The sequence below is a fragment of the Eschscholzia californica genome, unplaced genomic scaffold (genome assembly GCF_041429995.1).
Source record: "Eschscholzia californica isolate CP2 unplaced genomic scaffold, dmEscCali1.0.p SCAF_2, whole genome shotgun sequence".
Lineage (NCBI taxonomy): Eukaryota > Viridiplantae > Streptophyta > Magnoliopsida > Ranunculales > Papaveraceae > Eschscholzia > Eschscholzia californica.
In genome coordinates this window covers 58,747,854-58,772,695 of record NW_028238309.1, presented here as the reverse complement: position 1 = coordinate 58,772,695, position 24,842 = coordinate 58,747,854, and the positions used below count along the sequence as shown (strand labels likewise).

General features: G+C 37.5%; 2 protein-coding genes and 1 long non-coding RNA gene across 3 annotated transcripts; 1 reads left to right on the top strand and 2 right to left on the bottom strand.

Moving 5' to 3' along the window:
- Positions 1-542: 542 nt before the first annotated feature.
- Positions 543-1,142, bottom strand: LOC147559624 (protein RISC-INTERACTING CLEARING 3'-5' EXORIBONUCLEASE 1-like). Its single transcript, XM_086659200.1, has one exon. The coding sequence runs from the start codon at positions 1,140-1,142 to the stop codon at positions 543-545; it is 600 nt and encodes a 199-aa protein (XP_086515326.1).
- A 263-nt stretch (positions 1,143-1,405) lies between these two features.
- Positions 1,406-23,824, top strand: LOC147559622 (uncharacterized). Its single transcript, XR_015234633.1, has 2 exons — positions 1,406-1,777; positions 22,609-23,824. It is a non-coding gene; the product is annotated as an uncharacterized LOC147559622 (long non-coding RNA).
- LOC147559623 (3'-5' exonuclease-like) lies at positions 15,372-16,048 on the bottom strand. Its single transcript, XM_086664361.1, has one exon. It carries the CDS (start codon positions 16,042-16,044, stop codon positions 15,388-15,390), a length of 657 nt encoding a protein of 218 aa, XP_086520487.1. The 5' UTR covers positions 16,045-16,048; the 3' UTR covers positions 15,372-15,387.
- Positions 23,825-24,842: the final 1,018 nt, after the last annotated feature.

The following is a 24,842-nucleotide window of genomic DNA, read 5'->3' as shown; positions in this document are numbered from 1 at the left end:
ACTCCAGCCAGACACCAACAGCCGTAACGCATCGGACCTTTAGGAACGCCCAGTTTTCTTACTAAAAGCCCACCCCTCACAATAGTATGACAAGTCTTTCTACCCCTCCAAGGCCGCTAAGCTATGCTAAAGATGAAAATGAAGAAGCAAATAACGCAAAAAAAAAAAAAAAAAAAGTAAAACAAAGTAGTTAATAAAGAAAAAATATGAATATCTTTGTCGTGTTCTTTTGGTTTGAAGATTACGCCTTTGGTCGTTCTATTGTTCTGTAAAGAAATGAGTTTCTAAAGGTAGATACTCCGTGAAATGCTGATTTATTTATTGATTTGTCGTTTTGTAAAATCATTTTTCTCTTTCCGTTTGAGATAAAAACAATGAAATGGAAAATATAGTCAAACTAACATACACACCCACTTCATGATATTCATCACCAATAGATCGAAACAAACAGACAGACACAAATAAAAGTAGACCCAAAACATAACCAGAAACTAAACCAAACTAGTCCCCATTAACAAGGTTCAAACTAGTTGGTGTCGTTTTTATTTAAGCAACTGACTCCCTATAGCAAAAGACACGTAAGCTTTCATAGTTACATAATTGATCTGTTTTCCTGACAGGAAACTGTCGAACCACTCATCACTGCGAATACGTTTAGTCTCAGGAATATTGAAATCAAGAACTTCATTAGCCAATTTAGCCAAACTCAAACAACTGTACTCTGGGTATGTACCATAAACCTTATCAGCTAAAGGACCTAGTTCTCTCCCAGAGTTGCATATAATCCCATAGCGGTTGTTAAGCTTAGCCAAAGTATCATTAATACCAACACCCACAAAGTAAATGGACTCATCACCAAGAAAATTCTTAAGAGAATGAGGGATTGAATCCAATTTTCGAAGTTCAATGATAATACACCTATTTTTATGGCATAATTGAAGAACTAAATCGGGTACACTTCCCTCTAGACCAAGGCCAACGACACGACTCTTTTTGGTGGTGCTGCTTGTATGATCATTTGAAGGAAGAGAAGAGATAATCTCGTTCAAGAAATCGGTTAATTCTGAAGATGTATTGGCAATTGTCGATACAACGTTAGTGTCATTGATCTCAACATTATATTTTATAACACCGCTAGCCATTTTTTATGAGGAGAATGTCATATTGTGGGGCCAATGAACAAGTTCTCATTAATGGGAGAATGGAAGTCCAACAAGCTACTTCACCCTACTTTGAAAAAGTATACACACACAGTTATCTATTCCTTGTTTTAAGGAAGAAAGGTGGTGGGAAAACATTAATGAGGGAAGGTGTATGAAGAAATTTTTCCCAAGCATTTATTGCTCTCCTGACTCTTACGGGTGAATGAAGGCCTATAAATTGGTTCTTCATTCACAATACAATTTATCCCATCTCCAGAGAGTTTCTCTTCTGTGTAATTGAAAGAGAATGAGAGAGTGTGAGATCAAGAGAGTTTTGTAAGTGTGAGGGTGAGAGTTGTAGTGAAATTTTGTGATCGGGGAGTACACTAGACTTTGTGTACGGTAACTCGGGTAAGTTGTAACTTCATATTCATAGTGGATTTGCTTGGTGCGGCTAAAGAGGACGTAGGACTTGCTCCGAACCTCTATAAATCTTGTGTGTCATTATTCTTCATTTGCTTCGTGATTATTTTCTATTTATTCACCATTTCATCCAAGATCCTGGTTTTCCGCATAGAGAAAAACTCTAAGTAGACTGATCACCTATAAGGAGTGGTTATTTTTCTCAACAACTGGTATCAGAGCTTCCGGGTTAGGAATTGCTGAATTTTTCTGTTGTCGGTGGACGGAGTTACTATTCACGTGAATAGTGTTTTCCGGCGTGAATAGTGTTTTCGCCGTGAATAGTGTTTATATCGGTGTTGGAACTATGGATGATAAATCAGATAACGTTGCAAGGGTTCGGGTTTTCAACGGTAAAAATTTCTCATATTGGAAATCACAGATGGAGGATTATTTATATGAGAGAGATCTTCATGCTCCATTACATGGAGTGGATAAGAAGGGTAAACTCGATGATGAAGAATGGGTTATTCTTGACCGCAAGTGTGTTGGCGTGATCCGTAGGTGTCTTACGGAGGAAGTTTACAACAATGTCGAAGAAATATCTACAACAAAGGACCTAATGGACACTTTGGAGAGACTCTATCAGAAGTCGTCAGCCTCAGGTAAAATTATGTTGTGTGAACAATTATTTAATTTAAAAATGAATGAAGGCGAGACAGTATCTGCTCACCTTGGAAAGTTTAAATCAATTATCTCCCAACTTTCTAAGGTTGACATTACATTTTCGGATGAGGTTAAAGCATTAAGGTTGTTATCATCATTACCGTCGAGTTGGGATACGGCTGTGACGTCAATAAGCAACTCGGCTGGTAGTGAAAAATTAATGCTAGAAAATGTAACGGCTATGATACTTGGTGAAGAAGAGAGGAGACTAGAACGAGGCTACACCGCTTCTAGCTCTTCTTCAGGATCCGTCTTAAGCATGCAATATGATAGAGGCAGGAATTTTAATAAAAATTCAGATAAATCTAAAGGTAAATTTAGAGGTAAATCTAGGGGGAGATCAAAATCTAGACCTAGAGGTGTGTGTTGGACATGTAATAAAGAAGGGCACATGAAGAAAGACTGTCCAGAAAGAAAGGGTGCTAACAATACGGGAAACAGGGGTGATCAAGAGGTTCATGTAGTTGCAGCTGCAGAGGACGATGCAGTCTTCATTGTTAATGACAACAATGTGATCACCGAGAATTTCCTACTACTCTCCGAGGACGGTATGAACGAGTCTTGGATAGTAGACTCGGGAGCTTCTTTCCATGCTACAGGAAATAAGGGGATCATGACCTCTTACAAGGAAGGGAACTTTGGCCAAGTCTTCCTTGGTGATGGTGAAGCATGTGATATCATCGGTGTAGGTGATGTGAACGTGAAAGTCAATGGTTCGACGTGGAAGCTGAAAGATGTGCGACATGTTCCAAATCTGACAAGGAACTTGGTTTCTGTGGGCCAAGTTTGTGACGACGACTGTGAGGTTCACTTTTCTAAGACAAATTGGAAAGTGACCAAAGGAGCTATGGTATTAGCTCGAGGACTTCGAAATGGTACTCTCTACCGAGCTTCAGAAAGACCTACTCTAGCAGTGGCTAGCAGTGTTGAAGATGTCAGACTATGGCACAAAAGGTTGGGACATATGAGTGAGAAGAACATGAAGATTCTGCATTCGACGGGTCATTTGCCGGAGGTAAAATCTGTAGAAATGGGCTTTTGTGAAGAATGTGTTCTTGGAAAGCAAAAGCGGGTGAGTTTCAACAGAGGCGGCAGAAGCTTAAGAAAAGAAAAGTTGGACTTGGTTCATACAGATGTATGGGGACCAGCTGATGTCTCTTCCCATGGTGGTGCTCAATACTTTGTTACCTTCATCGATGACCACTCGAGAAATGTATGGATTTATTTTCTGAAACATAAATCTGATGTGTTTGATGCATTTCAGAAATGGAAGGCATTGGTTGAAACAGAAACTGGTCTGAAGCTAAAATGTATAAGGTCAGATAATGGTGGTGAGTATGACAAGAAGGAATTCTTACAACTCTGTGCTACTAATGGGATACGTATGGAGAGGACGCTCCCAGGGACACCACAGGAGAATGGAGTAGCGGAGCGTATGAATTGGACGCTAAATGCACGAGCAAGGTGCATGAGACTGCAATGCGGGTTGCCTGAAGCTTTTTGGGCACAAGCTTTAGAAACGGCTGCTTATTTAATCAATCGGACACCCAGCAGTCCATTAGATATGAGGATTCCAGAAGAGGTTTGGACCGGCAAGAAGGTAAACCTCTCGTATCTGAAAGTTTTCGGATGTGTTGCTTATGTTCATCTTAATCCTACAGAAAGGAAAAAGATAGGGCCACAGGCAAAGAAATGCATTTTCATTGGTTATGGAGGTGATGCTTTTGGATATAAATTGTGGGACTATGAAAGTCACAAGGCAATCCGGAGCAGGGATGTAACCTTCAATGAAGATGTATTATACAAGGACAAGGATGCAACACAGGTCATAGGTGAAGGATCAATTACTCAAGTCGACAAAGAAAAATATGTTGACATGGGTGATACTACAGGGATGACAAGTAGAGTGGTGGAAGAAGCAGAGACTCCAGGTGAAGAGGAATCTCAGATGCAACAGGGAGACACTCCACAAGCAGTGGGAGTTTCTTCCCCAGCTCCACAGGACCAGTCAGGTGTTCAGACCGAGACATCTACGGTGTTCGTCCCAAGGAGATCATCACGTGTACCAAAGCCGAATCCAAAATATGCTAATGTGATGGATCATTTGTTACTGACAGATGATGGTGAGCCAGAACATTTTGATGAAGCACTACAGGACGAGGACTCGAGCAAGTGGGAGTTTGCCATGAAAGACGAGATGGATTCACTTGTGCAGAACAACACATGGGTGTTGGCAAAATTACCAAGAGGTAAGAAGGCATTGGAGAACAAGTGGGTTTATCGGAGAAAGTCTGAAGCAAATGGTGACATTCGCTACAAAGCGAGATTAGTAGTGAAGGGGTTTCAGCAGAAACCAGGTATCGACTACAATGAAATATTCTCCCCAGTTGTGAAGATGACAACAATCAGAGTGGTACTCGGTCTAGTGGCTTCAGAAAATCTCTTCCTTGAACAGCTAGATGTAAAGACAGCATTTCTTCATGGAGACCTTGATGAAGAAATTTACATGAAGCAGCCAGCTGGATTCGTTATAGAAGGGAAGGAGGAGATGGTATGCAAGATTCAAAAGAGCTTGTATGGTTTAAAACAGGCCCCGAGGCAATGGTACAAGAAGTTCGATAACTTCATGCTCAGGAACAACTACTCAAGATGTAACGCAGATCATTGTTGCTATGTTCGAAGGTTTGATTCTGGTTACATTATTTTGTTACTGTATGTTGATGATATGTTAGTGGCTGGAACATCTCTACAGGAAATCAAGAACTTGAAGGGTCAGTTGGCAGGTGAATTTGCCATGAAAGATCTTGGTGAAGCTCGACAAATTCTTGGTATGAGAATCAGCAGGGACAAGTCTAAGGGTACACTTATGCTTAGTCAAGCTGAATATATTGAACGAGTTCTGAAAAGGTTCAATATGGAAGGTGCCAAACCAGTCGGCATGCCACTTGGAAGTCATTTCAAGCTTTCCAAGTTGCAGAGTCCTGTGACAGATGTGGAAAAAGAATTTATGGCAGGTGTGCCATATGCATCAGCTATTGGGAGTCTTATGTACGCTATGGTGTGCACAAGACCAGATATTGCCCATGCAGTGGGAGTAGTGAGCAGGTATTCTAGCAATCCTGGTAAGCAGCACTGGGAAGCGGTGAAGTGGATTCTCAGGTACTTGAGAGGTTCCACCAATGTACCTTTATGCTATGGACGGGAAAATTCTGTTTTAAATGGATATGTAGATGCAGACTTCGCAGGTGACCTTGATAAAAGGCGAAGTACGACAGGGTATGTTTATACCTTGGGATCAACTGCAGTGAGTTGGAACTCACGGTTACAGAAGCTGGTGACATTGTCAACAACAGAAGCAGAGTATGTAGCGGTGACAGAAGCAAGCAAGGAGATGATATGGTTGAAAGGTTTATTAGCAGAGTTGGGGCACGAGAAGAAGAATATTATTTTGTACAGTGATAGTCAGAGTGCTATTCATCTTGCCAAGAACTCAGCATATCATGCAAGGACAAAGCATATAGATATTCGTTACCATTTCATTCGGTCGCTTCTGGAAGATGGTGAGCTACTACTGGAAAAGATTCTTGGTTCGAAGAATCCAGCAGACATGTTTACCAAAGGGGTCACAACTGAGAAGCTGAAGCTCTGCAAGGCTTCAGTAGGTCTCTCGGTCTAAGAGAGACGGATAGCCGCATCAAGAAGGTTATGTTAGCACCAATCCAAGTTGAAAGAGAAGTGTATGTTCTACAACTCAGAGTTCACTGGTTCATTTGACCCCAAGTGGGAGATTGTCATATTGTGGGGCCAATGAACAAGTTCTCATTAATGGGAGAATGGAAGTCCAACAAGCTACTTCACCCTACTTTGAAAAAGTATACACACACAGTTATCTATTCCTTGTTTTAAGGAAGAAAGGTGGTGGGAAAACATTAATGAGGGAAGGTGTATGAAGAAATTTTTCCCAAGCATTTATTGCTCTCCTGACTCTTACGGGTGAATGAAGGCCTATAAATTGGTTCTTCATTCACAATACAATTTATCCCATCTCCAGAGAGTTTCTCTTCTGTGTAATTGAAAGAGAATGAGAGAGTGTGAGATCAAGAGAGTTTTGTAAGTGTGAGGGTGAGAGTTGTAGTGAAATTTTGTGATCGGGGAGTACACTAGACTTTGTGTACGGTAACTCGGGTAAGTTGTAACTTCATATTCATAGTGGATTTGCTTGGTGCGGCTAAAGAGGACGTAGGACTTGCTCCGAACCTCTATAAATCTTGTGTGTCATTATTCTTCATTTGCTTCGTGATTATTTTCTATTTATTCACCATTTCATCCAAGATCCTGGTTTTCCGCATAGAGAAAAACTCTAAGTAGACTGATCACTTATAAGGAGTGGTTATTTTTCTCAACAGAGAAGATTTGAAATAGTAAGATGAAATGAGAAGGAACAAAAGTTGGTTGTATTTATAGAGAGGGAATCCTCTCAGTCTCTCTCTACTATATCTAGTCAAGGAGAGAATGAAGGATGTTTGTTCCCCAAATTACTAGTAATTCCCAAAGAAAACAATACTAATAAAGATATAATCTTGCCTCTAAGAACGAAAAGTTTGCTACCCATACAATGAATTGTGTTATTTTGTTTTTTTTTTTTTGATGAAGGGGTGTTATTTTGTTTTTGACCCTTTACTCTGTTATCAGCTCTCTTTTTAGCTCCCTAATTTTTATTAGTAATTCAAAACAGGTCTCTTTTTATTAAACCTCAGTTGACTTCAATTGTTGATTTTTTTTCCTTTCGTAATACCCTTCCTCAAACTTAATTTTCATTTGTCTCTTCTCCTACGTTTGAGAATTCGTCGTCAGCGGTCGGTGAACCAACCACTGACGACCTTCTTGAGAAACTTTTTTTTCCGATGTATGAGAAGTGGTCGACGGCGGCAGGTAGGCTGACAACCTTCATGAGAATTGTTTGCTTCATGACATGCAGTTGTAGTAGTTATAGACTTATAGTTCTAGTAGTTGGTGCTCTTCTTCTTTGTCGTCTTCTTCTCTGTCTCTCCAACGGTCCAACCTCTTTTCTCCATTCTACAAAAGTGGTTTGTTGCTGCTAGAGTTTGGAGACAGTGACTCTTGTATGGTCGTGGGTCCAAAAAAGATTAAATTTCTTTAAATATATGAGTTGTTATTTAGAGAGCAAAAAAAAAAAGACGAATTGAACAATCTGTAGAACCATATGGGTGAGTTCACCGAGTAGGTCACATTTAGAGGTAATGAGAATTAATCCTAACCTAAGCAGTAAAATAGAAAAATACCCATATTTGTACTTCGTTTGTAATAATAAAACTACTGTAATGGTAAGCTGATATTGGTGTATCAATCTTGAATTTTTTTCTTAAAACTTTTTGAACACTTTTTCAATTATCATATGCCTCCCTATCTTTGTCTAATGTGTTACTGAATAGTTTAGCGTTCATGTTACTACCTTTTAGCAAGCGTAAGGAACTCTGTGGCGATATAACAAATTTGAGAGAGCAATAGGTCGGAGGCCAAAATATTTGTTTTCATGGGGACCACGGCGCTCAAAGAGCCAGGATGGTGTGCAATGGCATATGCAAGTTGCACTCATAGCACGGATGTATGAGGTCAAGCTGATGTAATAGGTACAAAATAGTCATTGGAATCGGGGTCACAATTATAATACATTGATGCGATCTTTATGGGTGGAGCTTTCCGAACACGAAATTAAAGATCTAAGATAGAAAACAGTGTTCTTTCTTTCAGGTTTCACTTCTCTAATGGTAGAGCCGAAGATCTCAAGAACAAAAATAGTACTACTTCGAAATAAACACAGAATGTGAATTGGAAGTTTTAAAGACGCCCCTGATAAGTTTTTAAGACATCTTCTTCCCCTCGTAAACTCTCTGTCAAATTTGCATTCGCCATTCAGGGAGTCGCATTTAACACCTAGGGGCACTTTTAAAACTTCCCAATGTGAAAACAGATTATAACAAAGCTTGCCAATTCATTCATAAACAACTTCATAATTCATATTCATCGGAACCATGAAACAAAGAAAAATACTAAACTAAATAGCAAATACGACCAACTTATAGACTAAAGGTATTAAACCTACTACCATCACGGATCTGCCAGACAAAGTCCAACCTAATTTATATGACCCCTTAACTTTTTCCCAATAGCATAAGAAAAATATGCATCCCTAGTTGCATAATAAATTTGTTCCTTGGTGAGGCTAGCACTCCAGTTAGAGCGTCGGATAAATTCAGGATTTACGGCAGATAGACTAAGAAACGAAGATGCTAACTCCACCAACCCTGAATTTGTGTATTTTGAGCTCTCTCTACGATTCGGTCGTTTACAATACTTATCTGCTAGAGGACCCAACTCTTTCCCAGACTTGCATATAATCCCATAATGTTGCTCAAGTTTAGCCAAATTAGCATCAATACCAACACCAACAAACCAAATGGCCTCATCTGAAAGGAAGTACTTGAGAGAATCTGGTACAGAATGACCATAACCGCAAGGCAATTGAAATATAAGGCAACGACTTCCATGGCATAATTGAATTGTCGCCAATTGGTTGTTCTGTGGTGCTAGTCTCCACTCTACGTTTAGGCTAACAATGCGATTGCTTTTTGTTCTTCGACTTGAAAAGAGGGAACTGCATAGGTCACACAGGAAATCGTTTACGTCGGACCAGTAACTAGCAACGGTCGTAACTACTTTAATATTGTTATCAATACTAACATCATGTTTTTTGACACCAGCCATTTTTAATACTATCAGATGTGCGTTTAAACAGGGTGCAAATACTAGATGAAACCATAAGGTTTGTATATATAGGGAACTCAGTGGGTAGCTTTCCTATCGTGAATTGAAATACTACCATTAATTCACAGTTTTATGATTCCTTCAAAAACGAAGAGGTAGTCAAAATTTAGTGTACCTAGACAATGAATGAATGACTTCCCAAGGAATTAAATGAACAAACTGAACTTGGTTAATTGAATCGGTTCAAACCTATGACTCTCTATGTTTCTCTCTATACGCGCAGTTGCAGCTATTAGAACTAATGAAAGACTTGTCTTAATCAAGTGAGAGATTACAACTTATATAGAGAGATAGAGTTTGTTAGAGTTTGTTAGAGAAGTTGTTAGAGTCGGTTAATCAGTTGTGGAGTCATGATATAGTGTAACCGACTCTATTCTACTCTAAACACAACCCGACCAAATTACATTTACAACTCCTATACACCTTCTTTACACCACTCATACACTCTTGACTATTACCCCCCCTCAAGATGAAAGGGAGATTGACAAACTTTCAGCTTGCCTTTTAAACTTTGAAATCTTGGAGAAGCTAAAGACTTGGTGAACACATCAGCAGGTTGACCAAGAGAGGTGATGTAGTGAACTTTGAGACGACCATTTGAAACTAATTCTCGAATAAAATGATAGTCAATAGCAAGATGCTTCATCTTGGAGTGAAAAATAGGAATAGAGGCAAGAGAGATAGCTGAAATATTGTCACACCAAAGAATAGGTGGTTCCTTAAGAAACACATGAAGTTCATGAAGAAGAGTGCATAACCAGACAGACTCAGCAGCACACTGAGCTAGGCTTCGATACTCAGCCTCAGTGGAGGACCTAGATACACTCGATTGCTTCTTAGCTGACCAAGCCACAGGGTTGGAACCAAGATACAAGATATAGCCACCAGTTGATTTACTTGTGGAAAGATCCCCAGCCCACTCAGCATCTGAATAACCAGATAGAGATGTTGAACCTTTGCTAAAGCTTAATCCATGATGTAAAGTGCCTTTGAGATATCTTAGGATTCTCTTGACAGCAGCTAGATGGAGTTCAGTTGGAGAGTGCATATGCTGACAAACTTGACTCACAGCATAACAAATATCAGGCCTTGTCCAAGTTAAATATTGTAGAGCTCCTACTAAAGACCTATATGATGTAGGGTCTGTGAGTAGAGGACTATCATTAGGGGTAAGTCTAGAACCAACAGCAGCAGGAGAATTACATGGTTTAGCTCCTAGCATATCACTTTTCTTCAACAAGTCCAAAGTGTATTTGGTCTGAGTAAGACTTAAAGTTGAAGCATTTCTCTTAACTTCTAACCCTAGAAAGTAATGTAAATCTCCAAGATCTTTCATGGAGAATGAAGTACCAAGTTGATCAATAAGAGTTCTACAAGCAGCAGGAGATGAACCAGTGACAAGTATATCATCAACATAAATGAGAACAATGGTGATTATACCTTGAGAGTAGCTGACAAACAAAGAAGAGTCTGACTGAGATGTAGTGAAACCAAGACCCAATAAAGCATCCATTAGAGCTTCATACCAGGCTCTAGGAGCCTGTTTAAGACCATACAATGACTTGTGAAGTTTACATACATAAGAAGGATGAATAGGATCTTGAAAACCAGATGGTTGAACCATATATACCTCTTCTTTGAGATTACCATGTAGGAAGGCATTACTAACATCTAATTGCCTAATTGGCCAATCATTTTGAACTGCAAGAGAAAGAATCACTCTAATTGTTGTTGGTTTAGCTACTGGACTAAATGTTTCAGTGAAGTCTACACCTTCCTTTTGATTAAACCCCTTGGCTACAAGTCTAGCCTTATATCTCTCAATAGACCCATCTGAGTGTTGTTTAATCTTGAAAACCCACTTACAACCTACCAAATTTTGAGAATCATTTGGAGGTACAAGAGTCCATGTACCAGCTTATTGAAGAGCATTAAACTCAGCTTGCATAGCCTCTTTCCAATGAGGAACCTTATTAGCTTGTGTAAAACAAGTAGGTGTAGGTGGTAAGGAAGTAGATAATAATGCTAGAGGAATAGGATGTTTGCTAGCTTGAAGTATTTTGGGTTTGAAAATACCAGCTTTTGATCTGGTAACCATGGGATGAGCATTGAGAGTTGTCTCAGGAGGTGGAGAGGGAATAATAGGTGTGGATGAAACAGAAGAAGAAGGGTCTGTGGGATTAGGAGATATGATATTAGATGTGGGTAATGGTTGAATTTGAGAAGTAGGTTCTGTTTGAGTAATAGGAGAAGTAGGTTCTGTTTGGGTAATAGGAGAAGTAGGTTCTGTTTGGATAATAGGTTCTGTAATGGGTGTTTGAATAATAGGTGTTGATGACTGAGGTGAATTAACAGGAGAAGAATGTCTAAGGATAGGAATTGTGGGTAATGGAATAGTATTGATAGTCAAGTCATTAGACTTAGAGATAGATTGAGCAGAGTTGGCCATAGGATAATGAGTTTCATCAAATACAACATGTCTAGAAGTATACATCCTATTAGTTTTAGGATCCCAACACTTATAACCCTTTTGAGTTGGACAGTACCCTAAGAAGACACATTGAGCACTTCTTGGAGCTAACTTATGAGGAGCATAAGGTTTCAGCCATGGATAGCAGGCACAGCCAAAATTTCTAAGTGTAGAGTAATCAGGAGGAACACCATATAGTTTCTCTAAAGGACTTAGAAAGGAAATAGACTTGGTAGGAAGTCTGTTTATTAGGTAGTTAGCTGTAAGAAGAGCTTCACACCAAAAAGAAGTTGGTAGAGAAGCTTGAATAAGGAGAGTTCTTGTAATATTAATAAGATGTTTGTGTTTAACCTCAGCCACACCATTTTGTTCAGGTGTATGGGGACAGGAGGTTTGATGAAGAATACCATGGGAAGCTAACAAAAACTGTAGTTCACCATGAAGAAACTCACCACCATTGTCTGTTCTAATAGTATCAATAGTACACTTAAAATGGTTTTCAATTCTTGCCTTGAATTGAAGAAAAACATGTCTAAACTCAGACTTAGTGGTAAGAGGAAACACCCAACAAAACTTACTCCAATCATCAATCACATTGACATAGTATTTGAAACCAGAAATTGAAGGTTCATTAGTAGGACCCCATACATCCATGTGTAGTAATTGAAAAGCTCTAGAAGAAGAAGTATTTGAAATAGAAAAAGGAAGTTTAGTACTTCTTCCTAATTGACAATCACCACAAAACATAGGTTTATTACAAGCATCAGAGAAAGGTAAAATATGTTTTATTCTTTGCATAGACTGGAAGGATGGGTGGCCAAGTCTTTTGTGCCACAAAGTAGAAGAAGCAGCAGTAGTGTTAAGTGCTGAGACAGCAGAAGATTGGGATATTTTGATGGGAATTGGGTAGAGACCATCCTCAACTGGTCCTTGGAAGAGCATCTTCTGTGAATGAAGATCCTTTACAAGAAATTTAGTAGGGTCAAATGTCACAGAAACATTATTATCCTTTGTGAATCTATAAATGGAGAGTAAATTGTGTGATGCTTGTGGAACATGAAGTATACCTTTTAAATTGAAGTTGTGCATATTTACTTGAAATGAAGAATTACCAATGTGAGAGATGTACATACCTTGACCACTAGCAGTGTTCACTGTGGCATTGCCATTATATGATGAAGTAGAAGCAACATTAGACAAATCAGGAGTAATGTGCTCAGAAGCCCCAGTATCAGCAAACCAAGGGTTAAACCCATTTATATTAGCAGAGGCAAGCATAGCTGATAGATTCCTAGGAGGATTCTTTCCTTGAATAGAGAAATTCATTCGATGGTAACATTCATAGGCACTGTGACCTAATTTGTTACAAATTTGACATCTTGTTGGTGGTCTATCTGAGAAAGGATGTACTGAATTACCTGAGTTAGGCTGATTCTTGTACTGATTAGAATTTGATTGAATTTGTCGAGATTGATGATTAGAGGATGATTGATATGAGGAACGACCACCTCCTCTTCCATAAGGCCTTTTGTTATCATAATTACCCCTATTTGAGGTATTTCGAGGAGCAAGAAATGCTTGAGTAACAATTGAAGATGTTTGTTTAATCTTATCAGAAACTGTGATTTCTTCACTAACCAGGAGGTTATGAAGTTCATTAATGGTTACTGGAGGGTGACGAACTCTGATTGCTGCTGAAAATGCATCATATTCAGATGGAAGACCTCTTAACATGGTGATAATAACCTCATTTTTAGAACAAGGTGAACCAGCTGCGGCTAAGCTATCAGTAATCTTCTTTATTTGACCTAAATATTCTTGAACAGACTGATTTCCTTTCGTTATCTCTCTTAGTTTATTTTGTAATTGAAGAATATGAGAAGTAGAAGATGCAGCAAAATTTTCTTCAAGAGTTAGCCATAAATCTCGAGAGGAATTTATACCAACAACATATGGAATAATAGAATCCGAAAGTGTAGAATTTAACCAAATTAGAAGAGATTGATCCTCTTCGATCCAATCAAGATATGACTGATTTACTAATTGATCATTATCATCATTAAATTGAGAAGGACAAGTTCTTTTACCTTCGATTATATCAAGGACTTTATACTTCTTAAGTATAGGAAGGAATAGAGATTTCCAGGCGATGTAGTTATCTCCTTGAAGCTTGATAGGTATCGCATTTGCCATTGAATTCACTGGAACAGAACTAATTTTAGGATTTTCCATGATTTGAAGCTTAATTTGTAGTGAGAGAAAGTTGCAGACGAAAGAGGAAAATGAGAAAGATGAAGATAGTAATCAAAAACCTAGAGAGAGAAAATAGACGAGAAAGAAAGAGAAGAGAGAAGGATCGATTTTACTCGTATGAGCTTGATTGCTCTGATACCATGTTAAGTTTGTGGCCATCCAACTCAAAACCAATTGGCAATGAGTGGAGAGGACCTATACTTTATATTCTTGGTTGCTAGTTACCCATTCTCCCATGTGGGACTATTCTCACACGCCCCCTCACGTGTGGGGTTCTTTGAGCCTCTTTGAGCCTAACACGTGTGTTTTTTTTTCTTTACGGGTGACGTGGAGCACGTGTGGCTTTTAAGCTCATCACGTGTGGGCCTAGCTCTGATACCATGTTAGAACTAATGAAAGACTTGTCTTAATCAAGTGAGAGATTACAACTTATATAGAGAGATAGAGTTTGTTAGAGTTTGTTAGAGAAGTTGTTAGAGTCGGTTAATCAGTTGTGGAGTCATGATATAGTGTAACCGACTCTATTCTACTGTAAACACAACCCGACCAAATTACATTTACAACTCCTATACACCTTCTTTACACCACTCATACACTCTTGACTATTAGCAGCAACAAAGCATAAGAAAGTTGGTCAGAAAGAGAGCTAAAATTGTCCAATAATGAAAATTCCATCTACAGAGTTTGAAGAGTTTTACGTTGGAGATGCTCTAATAATGGCTGCAACTATCTGCTAGCTTAGTTGGTTGTGGCTATTTTCTTTTGACAAAAAGGCAATACAACCAATAGATCTACTTGTTTAACACACAAGATTTCACAAAATGTCATAGAAAGGCTATTCACTTGAATTGTCATACATTTTTGTTAGTCGTTTGAGTTTTGAGACGGAATAAAAGCCATTGAATGGCTATTTACATGTTCTCTTTAATATGTTGGTAGCTGGAGTTGTCTATGCAATAATTTTGTGAGTGCTCCTCTCAAGTTTTAAAATTTGCCTCCGTAGCGAAACAATAAAATTACTCTCTTACATTTGTATTAGTTCTTTATATTGCAATACTAGTATTTTTGGTTGTGAAAATACTTGGATCAACTTCAAAAGTTATTATTATTATTGCTGATAGATGATTTATTTATTTTTCCAAATCCACTAAAACCCTTGGGCCTTCGAATTAAAGGCAGCCTCCCAACATTGTGTACTATTGTTTGTTTGTTTTTATTTTTCCTTATTTTTGGTTGAATGGATGTACTATTGTTTGTTAGTATTATTTTTCATTTATCAATAACTAACGGAGAATCGAGATTGGCGATTTCTTACGCTAATCTACTTGGAAAGTAGCCGTAAGTACTATAATGAAACTACTACTTATTTCAGATAAACAAAACTCGGAAACTTGCCAAAAAGTAAACCACAGCTTCACTTCATAGTCATGAGAACCACAAAACAAAGAAAAACACATGAACCAAACAGCAGGTACAAATATAGAGGAGGACAATATTTGAAACCCCATTACACCTAGGCCTCAGCACTTGTAGGCAAGGTTGAAACTACTAATTGATAAAACTCCCTACCTTATCCCCAATAGCAAAAGAAACATAGGCATCTCTAGTTGCATAATAGATCTGTTCATCGGAAAGAGACACAGCGTTCCAATCGGATTGACGAACAATTTCAGGTTTCTCAACAGAAAAACCAAGAAACAAATAGGCTAATTCCACCAACCCCCATTCGGTGTACTTCCAATTTGTCCTATGATACTTATCAGCCAAAGGGCCCAATTCTTTCCAAGACCTTAATATGGTGCCATAGTAATTATGAAGCTTGAAGAAATTATACTCGATACCAGCACCAACAAACCAAATGGCCTTATCAGCGAGGAAGTACTTTAGATGATTTGGGATTGAAGAAAAGTAACGCATTTGAACAATAAGGCAACGATTTCCATGGCACAACTGAAGTGTCGCAATTTTTTTGTGTTTTGGTTTCGGCCTCCACTCTATATTTAGGCTAACGATACGTTGGGTTTTAGTGCTCGAAATAGAGAAGAAGGAAGTGCATAGGTCGTTCAGGAAATCGGTTATCTGGGAAAGGGTAGTAGCAACGGTAGTAACTACTTTGACATCGTCTTTGATCTGAATATCATGATTTCCAGTAGAAGAAACATCGTCTTCGACGTGAACATCATGCTTTCCAGCAAAACAATTCATTTTTCAGATGAATATCAGAAGTGACAAGTTGAGATAAGGTCCAAGGAAGCAAGTTGTTTGTATTTATAGATGAAGCAAAATACCTTTTCTGTTTCCGAGGAAATAAATGAACACATTGAACTTGTTTACTAGTAGTATATTATAGTATCCCTTCAAAGCCATGACTGATGACTCTCTCTCCGGTAAAAAATTGAAGGAGGGAAGAATAATGGGGGAGGTTTGTTGCCGAGAGAATGATTTTTCCAAGGAAACAAATAAGGACACAGATTACTTTGTGCCTTTTGGTGCTTAGGAGTTAGGCTTGATGCAATGGTGGGAATTGGGTCGGGTTGGTCATCACTCGTGACCCACGGGCTCGATGGGTACGTATAAGTCATAGCCGATTGCCGGATGATTAGATATCCCACAAAGTGTTATGGGGTTGAGAAAAAGTCCATACATATTTAAATTTGTTTGATATCAATTTAAATCAAAAAATATTAGGTATAGCGGCGTTAAACTTAAAAAAAGAACTTTTCATTTTTGTCCAAGATGTTAAACTAATAAATAACTTGAAGATATTGATAGAATGCAATAATTCTCTAATTTACTTAAACCGTATTTGAGGGGGTTCGGTGGCATTAACCCTCTCAACACTAGGGCTCCCAAGTCCCAAGGTGTATATCTCTCAACAACAAAAAAAAAAAACCCTAATCGAGTATCTAAAGGACGAGGATCCGACGATCCCTTGGCAACTATCGGTGGATCTTGAAGAAACACGTGTTATGGCGAGTTGCTTCCACATCACGTGGTCCTACTGTCGCAGAGAGTTTAACACGGACGCACATAATTTGGCCGCGTCAGCATTACGAGTGTGATAGAGTTTGCCTTTAATCCCTGTTGTTAACATCATTACTAGTTAGTCCCTGAAGGACATTAGGTTTACTTTTTGTCTTTCTTGTACTACTCTTGTATTATTTCGGTTTTATGTATTTGCTTTCCCTAAAAAAAAAACAACAAAAAAAAAAGTCTCAAGGTGTATATAGTACTATTGATAGTTGGCTATTACAACTCGAGAGTCCATTAACAAATGCAATATGAACGTAGTCCAAATGTTAATTTGGTATATTTCATCTAGAAATTTGAAAAAGATCTTTGCTCTTCTCTATGTCAATCATCCTTCAGCACTCAGGCTCGGGGGGCCATATGGAGGTTTGCTAGCTTTGAAGGGAAGCTTGGATTGGTGTATAAAATTGTAGTTGCAACAACTGCGCATTTTTTTATTAAGTTATGTTTGCTTATCGTATTCCCAAATTTTTTAAAGGCCATTGCCCATAAATAGGTGATTGAAGACTTATAAAAGAACAAGTTTTGGGATTATGGGATTTAATCTGGTACTCAATTCATAGTCCTTTTATTATGTATCAATATCGATGTCATATAAGAAACACAATAACTCTTGGATTCTTTTCTTTCTCAAACAAACAAAAAAACATGTTTATCACAATACCTTAAATAAAACACAAACATCTAACAAAAAACAACCGCAATAAATAAAACACAAACAAAAACCTATTATACCAATAAAAGACGGGGACAGACTAGAGACTATTTGAGGGAACCACTAAACTTATCCCCAATAACAAAAGACACATAGGCTTCCTTTGTTGCATACAATGCTTGCTTTTCGGAAAGGCAGGTAGTACTCCAGTTAGAGGGAACAAAGAGTTGAGGTTCAAAAGGACGGGTTCTAAAAAACTCCCTAGCTAATTCATGTTGGGAAAAACGGGCACTTAGGCGCAGCGGAAACAAGAGTTTTTCCCTTTGTGTTAGTTACGAGGATAATATAGAAGAATATGTGGGAGCAATAAACAAAGAACTGAAAGTAAATAAGACAACGATTTTTAACGTGGAAAACCTCCTCAACGTGAGAAGTAAAAACCACGGGACTCGTAGTCCAACCAAATCAACTATGATAGCAAAGTAGTTACAGACTACGTCCAACCGAGACTCAGACCCTTCCCAAAAGAATCAATCTCAAACACGAAGAAACACGGAGAAACCCTCACAAGAAAGAACAAAACAGCCCAGAAATCTGCAGCCCAAAACGACCCTAAATTCACTAGGATTCCGGCGACCAATCAACGATCCCTCCGTACAAATACTAGATGAATATGTCAAGAACAGTTCTGCCAAATTTCAGCTCAATCGGAGAAGAACTCACCGTCGGATTTTCCGAACAACGAAGACTGCGCGTGCTGAAAAAGTTCTGCCCCGCTCTTCTCGGCAACCTCCTTCTCTCCCTTCTTCTCTTGTGCGTTTCTAATTGTGTTGCCCCCTTTGGTGCTCCTCACACACATCTAAATTAGGTTAAGGTAGTATTTATAGACTCCCCCTTAATCCTAATTCCACCGTCATAAGTAACCGACCCAAAGAAACTCGACTCGGGTCCGGGTTTGGTTTCCTAATCCAAACCCAACTAGGTTTCCCCACTAGGAGGAAAACCTAACAATTCATCCAACGAATAATTACTAAACTTTGAGTCCCCACTATATGTAACAGCCAGAGCGCCCAACTCTTTCCCGGACTTGCATATAATCCCATAATGTTGTTGAAGCTTAGCCAAATTATCGTCAATACCAACACCAACAAACCAAATGGTCTCATCAGCAAGGAAGTACTTGAGACAATCTGGGACTGATACGACGTAGGAGTAATAAAATTGAAAAATAAGGCAACGTTTCCCATGGCATAATTGAATTGTTGCAACTTCATTGTTATTTGGGGTTGTTTTCCACTCTACATTTAGGCTGACAACACGTTTAATTCTGGTGCTTGGAAAAGAAACTAGAGAAGTACACAAGTCCTTCAAGAAATCTTTTACTACTGAATGGTAGATAGTAACGGTCGTAACAATAATTTCGAACTGGTTCTCAGGAAGACGAAGTGGAATATTATGAACATCTTCGGTAGAACTAGTCATTTCTTTTACTACATGAATATTAAAGTTAAGATAGGTTTCTAAGTAAAAGGAAACAGAAGTATTTATAGACAACTGGTGGTGGGTAGCTTTTAATTGAAATTCACCATCCTGAATTGAAATACAATTACTACTAACATTTTTTCAAGGAAATAAATGGAAACACTGAACTTGGTTATATCCCTTCAAACCCTTGACTGATCGATGTCTCTCCCCCCCTCTCTCTCTCTCTCTCTGAATACGGTCAAAGAGAATAATAGAATGAAAAGTTTGTTACCAAAGATAATGAATTTCCAAGGAAATAAGTGAAAGCACCTCACTTGTATTGTTTATTTTTTCTAGTCAAGAAAAAATTTGGAACTTTCTTTTTTTAGGTAAAAGGATAAGTTCATTTTATTTTATTCTTTTGTCAAAAAAATTAATTTTGTACATTTTTTTTATTAAAAACTCAAATATTTATATTTTATTTGGTTCAAAACCCAATATTTGTTTACAAAGGTGTTACAAGTTGTGTTGTCAAGCGATTCAAGCAAGGGTGGAGTAGCCTACCCCTAGCTGCAGCCTGGGGTAGTTTCGTTAATTCTCCAAAGAGATGGGGTCTTTTTGGTAAAAGCAGCCATGGTTCTTTTTTTTTACCTCTCTGTTACGCAGTTACGAGAACAACGAGAGAGAGAAAGAGTCGTTTCCTTAGTTAGAGCAAGTCCAATGCGGGAGCTCGGGCTCCCAATTTTGGAAGCCTGTGATTTTTTTCAACTCGAATGTCGGGCTCTCGAAGAAGGCTCCAAAATCTAAATATTGTACGTGTGTGATGCACGTGTTTGGAATTTTGATTTATATTTTTAACTATAAATTATTAGTTCCAAATATAAAATTTAAATTTGATATTATTTGAAAGAGAGAATTTCAAAAAGATAAACACAAAAACAGAAGAGAAAAATAAAAAATAAAAACAAAATGTAGTTTAAAACAATTAAACAAGATTAAAAAAAATCAATTAAAAAAAAGGTTATTTTCCAAATAGCCCCAACTTTATGACCGGTTTCCTGCCTAGCCCCCTACTTTATCAAAAATACCAAGATAACCCTATTTTTTAGATTCTTCTATAACACTGTTAATTAGTCATCACTCTCTGTCATCCAACTCATCGTCACTCTCTGCCACCTCATCTTCTCGCCACCTCATCATCTTCACCGGCGAAGGTCATCGACCGGCCAATTTTTTCGGCCGGCGACCTTCAAACATTTAAAAAAAAATAATCTCTCCTCTCTCTAAACTCCGGCGAAGGAGGTTTCCCTTCGCCGGAGGTCTGTCGAACAGACCATTGAAGGGGGATTCAACTTTGAAGGCTTTTTATCTACTATCTAACTAGGGAAGTGCTGTTTCTTTCCTCTTCTTTTTTATTCTTATTAAAGCTTCTAATGCTGCAATTTTGATTATTTTACTATTTAGTTTACTTATTTTGATTTTTTAGGTGGATTATTAATTTTGATTAATTCTTTGTCTATTACTTTATTGTTACGGTTATTTATTTTGATAAACGGAACTACTAATTTAGATTATTTGGGTGATTGGCTTTGATTATTGATACCTAATTTTGAAGTTTGATTGTACTTTAATGAGTTTAGGGGATATGTGATTTTTACACTCGACTTTTACCTAATAAAATGATTTTTTTGTAACTTTAGAGAGTAGGAATTCATCTAAATTTGATTTGTTCTGATGTTGATTTAACTTTAAGCTAAAATGTCTGAAGATCCTCAAGTACCCAAGCGAATGAAAAAACTCTATAATCGTGTTTACTTTGACAAGAGAATACAACAAAAAAGATTTGGAACGTTCACTTTCTATATTAACATTGAAAATTTAGAACTTCCACCTATTATATCTAACACTCCATATGTGGTTTGCGACAATCATAATGCAAAACTTTACTTTGACACCAAAAATTTCTTTTACATGTTATTTTAGGCGATTATATATTTATCGTAAGAAGAAATTTGGCTATAGAAATTTTAAGCTAGTCTTTAGTTTCAAATCCTAACTCCGTCTTTGTATGCAAGGCGTTGCAAAATGTTGCAAGATGCTCCAAAGCTATTGCAAAGCAGTTGTAAAGTTGTCGCAAAGCGTTGCAAAGCTGTCGCAAGGCGCTACAAAGTTGTCGCAGGCCGTTGCAAAACTATCGCAAAGTGTTGCAAATTTAAAAAATATTTCGGGAGCTGAAGATTAAAAAATTGACTAATAATTTAACCAAAGTCCAAATTTTTTAGGGAGTTTTAACAAAATTTCCCTTTTCTTTATGTATCAAAATGATACCTGAAAATTTTGGCCTAATTTAGTATCAAATGTTGGGATATCAGACCATTTTAAAAAAAGATGTTGACCCGCAATTCTGGCCATCCAAATTGGTTTCAGCTGGGAACTAATTTTGACTTTCAGCTTGTTTACCAAGTATATCAAATAGTTTAGACGAAAAATCTCATATAACTTCTTCCTCTCACATTTGAACGGCAACTACCACTATTTTTGAAGAAGAAAAGAAGAATTATAAAAAGTAGCCAACAACTCTTGGTTGAAGTAGTAAGAAGTATAAGCTTCCACCTAGAGGTCAAGGGTTCGAAGCACACGCTAAACAATTCAAAAAAAAATAAGAATTATAAAAAGTAGTATCACCAATGGAAAAAAAAAAATAGATTTTTTCTAATGATTGTGTTATTTTGTCTAATCAATCGCTAGGTGATGTAGTGAACGCACATTGGGTAGAACATTTTTATTTCTACACAGTTTGCCCAGCTTCGCCTTGTGACCGTTTCATTTTAAGGGCAAAACAACATTTTTCTTCTTTGTGGGAAATGTAGGTCCTATTTAGTCTATCATAACCTACAAATTACAGAGTTGAATCTTTGAAAAGAAAAGAATAAGAAAAAAATTGTCACTTCATTGTTTTTAGTGACAAGCTTTAGTGACGGATTTGGTTCAGCGTCGTTAAAAGCCTTGTCGTCTAATAGTCTCACTATTTGAGTGTTGAAAGCATTGTTCTGTACAGAATTGCGAAGAAACCTTAATTCTAGATGTCTTGGTAACTCATATATTATACTATTATTAAAGCTCACTCTTTAAGCATCATATATATATGTTAAAAACTTAAAATGCACCATAGTAACATACACAATGTCATTACTGAGATGCAGAAACCGTAGTCTGAATAAGATTCACATATTTGCAGTCAGCAAGTCAATAAGTAAAAAATTTGTGTACTTTCAGCTTTTTTGTTTTAAATATTCGACAGTCAAACAATAAAAATGAAACATACATACATTAACACATAAACACTAATACCATTTCACCAAAATATCGGATACAAAACACCAATTAATGAAGTTCATCATTTGCCTGCAAGCAACTTACTCCCCATAGCAAAACACAAACAGGCATTAGCAGTAGCATAATTAATTCGTCCACCAGACAAGTAGTGAAAGATCCCAATTAGAGTGACCGATATGTTCATGATTACTCACAATAGGGAAACCTAGACTGCAGGGACCAATTCAGCCAACCCACCACAATTAGTGTACTTTGGGCATGTCCGATAACCCTTATCAGCCTAGCCAAAGCATTGTCAATACCAACCCCCACATATTAGTGACTAAGGGAGAGAAATGTGAATTTCTTTGTTGTGTTCTTTTGGTTTCAGGATTACGCATTTGGCCACGCTATTGTTTGCTAAAAAAACGAGTTTTTGGAGATAGATACTCCGTGAAATGCACGTTTGAGATAAACACAATGAAGACAAGTATAGTTAAACTAACATAAACACCAACTTCATGATATTCATCAAAATAGAACGAAACAAGCAAACACAAATTAAAGTAGACCCAAAACACAACCCAACAAGATACCTAGTACTTCCCTAAAGAAACAGATTATAAACCAAACTAATACCCATTCACAAAGTTCAAACTAGTTTGTGTAATTTTTATTTAAGCAACTGACTCCCTATTGCAAAAGAAACATAAGCTTTCATAGTTGCATAATTGATCTGTTTTCCGGACAGGAAACTATCGGTCCACTCATAGCTGTGAATACCTTTAGGCTCAGGAATAGTGAAATCAAGAACTTCATTGGCCAATTTAGCCAAACTCAAACAACTGTACTCTGGGTATGTACCATAAACCTTATTAGCTAAAGGACCTAATTCTCTCCCAGAGTTGCATACAATCCCATACAGGTGGTTAAGCTTAGCTAAAGCATCATTAATATTAACACCCACAAAATATATGGACTCATCACCAAGAAAATTCTTAAGACAGCCAAGGACTGAATCCAATTTTTGAAGTTGAATGATAACACACCTATTTTTATGGCATAATTCAAGAATTACACTTCCCTCTAGACAAAGGCCAACGACACGACTCTTTTTGGTGGTGGTGCTGCTATAGTTTGAAGGAAGAGAAGATATAATCTCGTTCAAGAAATTGGTTACTTCTGAAGAGGTGTCACCAATTGTTGTTACGACACTAGTGTCATTGATCTCAACGTTATATTTTATAACACTAGTAGCCATTTTTTTTTTTATCAGGAGAAGAGTTTGAACAGTAAGGTGAAACGAACAGGAACAAAAGTTAGTTGTATTTATAGAGAGGGAATGAATCCTCTCAGTCTCTGTCTCCACTATATCCGGTCAAGGGGAGAATGAAGGAGGATGTTTGTTCCCCAAATTACTAGTAGTAATTCCCAAGGAAAACAATAAAGATATAATCTTCCCTCTAAGAACGAAAAGTTTGCTACCCATACAATGAATTGTGTTATTTTGTTTTTGACCCCCAATTTTAGCTCTCTTTTTTGCTCCCTAATTTTTATTAATTCAACCCTGTCTCTTTTTATTAAACGACAGTCGACTTTAATAGTTGATATTTCTTTTCAGTTCGTGATACCCTTCCTCAAAAACCTAATTTTCACTTGTCTCTTCTCCCACGTTTGAGAAGTGGTTGTCGGTAAACCAACCACCGACGACCTTCATGAGAATTTTGTTTCTGTTCCGATGTATGAGAAGTGGTCAACTGTAACAGGTGGGCAAACCACCCGCAGACAACCTTCTTGAGGATTGTTTGCTTCATGACAATATATTACTACTTTTATAAATAAATCACGAGGTCTATGGGTTCCTCCCCGAGACAATATATTAGGATTTTTGAGTAAACAATCCAAATTTTGGGGTAACGAAAAAAAATCCATACATGCCAAAATATTGAGTGCAGGTCCAAATGTCAGGGTTTTAATTTTTTTTTTTCCTTTTTAATTTTTTTTCTTCCTTTCTTGCCCTTCGACTTGACACAACTCCTTCCCTCTCTCTCGATTTTGAAAGATCATTAAATGCCTGGACAAGAGTGAGATCACTCCCTCTCTCTCTCCTCTTTAAGTTTCTTTCTCTCTTTAAATTTTTTCACAGATATTCTTCTTCATCTCTTTTCCCTCTCTCTCTCTCTCTAAGAATTTTCTGAAAGTTTTTCTCCTTTCTCTCTAAACTAATCTTCAGAAGTTTATTATCCTCTTCCACTCTCTCTTTCTAAAATTTTATCAACTTCTAATATCTCTCTCTCTCTAAAAAAAAGTTCTGCAAATGTTTTAGAGACACAGAGGAAGAAGATATGTAAAATTTCTCTCTCTATTTGATACAAATATTTCTCTCATAAATTTATGCCGATCTTTATCTCTCCAGATTTATCTCTCCCCTAATTTCTCTCATAAATTTTCGGCAAATTGATCTCTCTTTTCGGAAGGTTTTTTTTTAAATCTAAAAGTATTTTTGATGGATTCATTTTCAAATTTTAGATTTATCTCG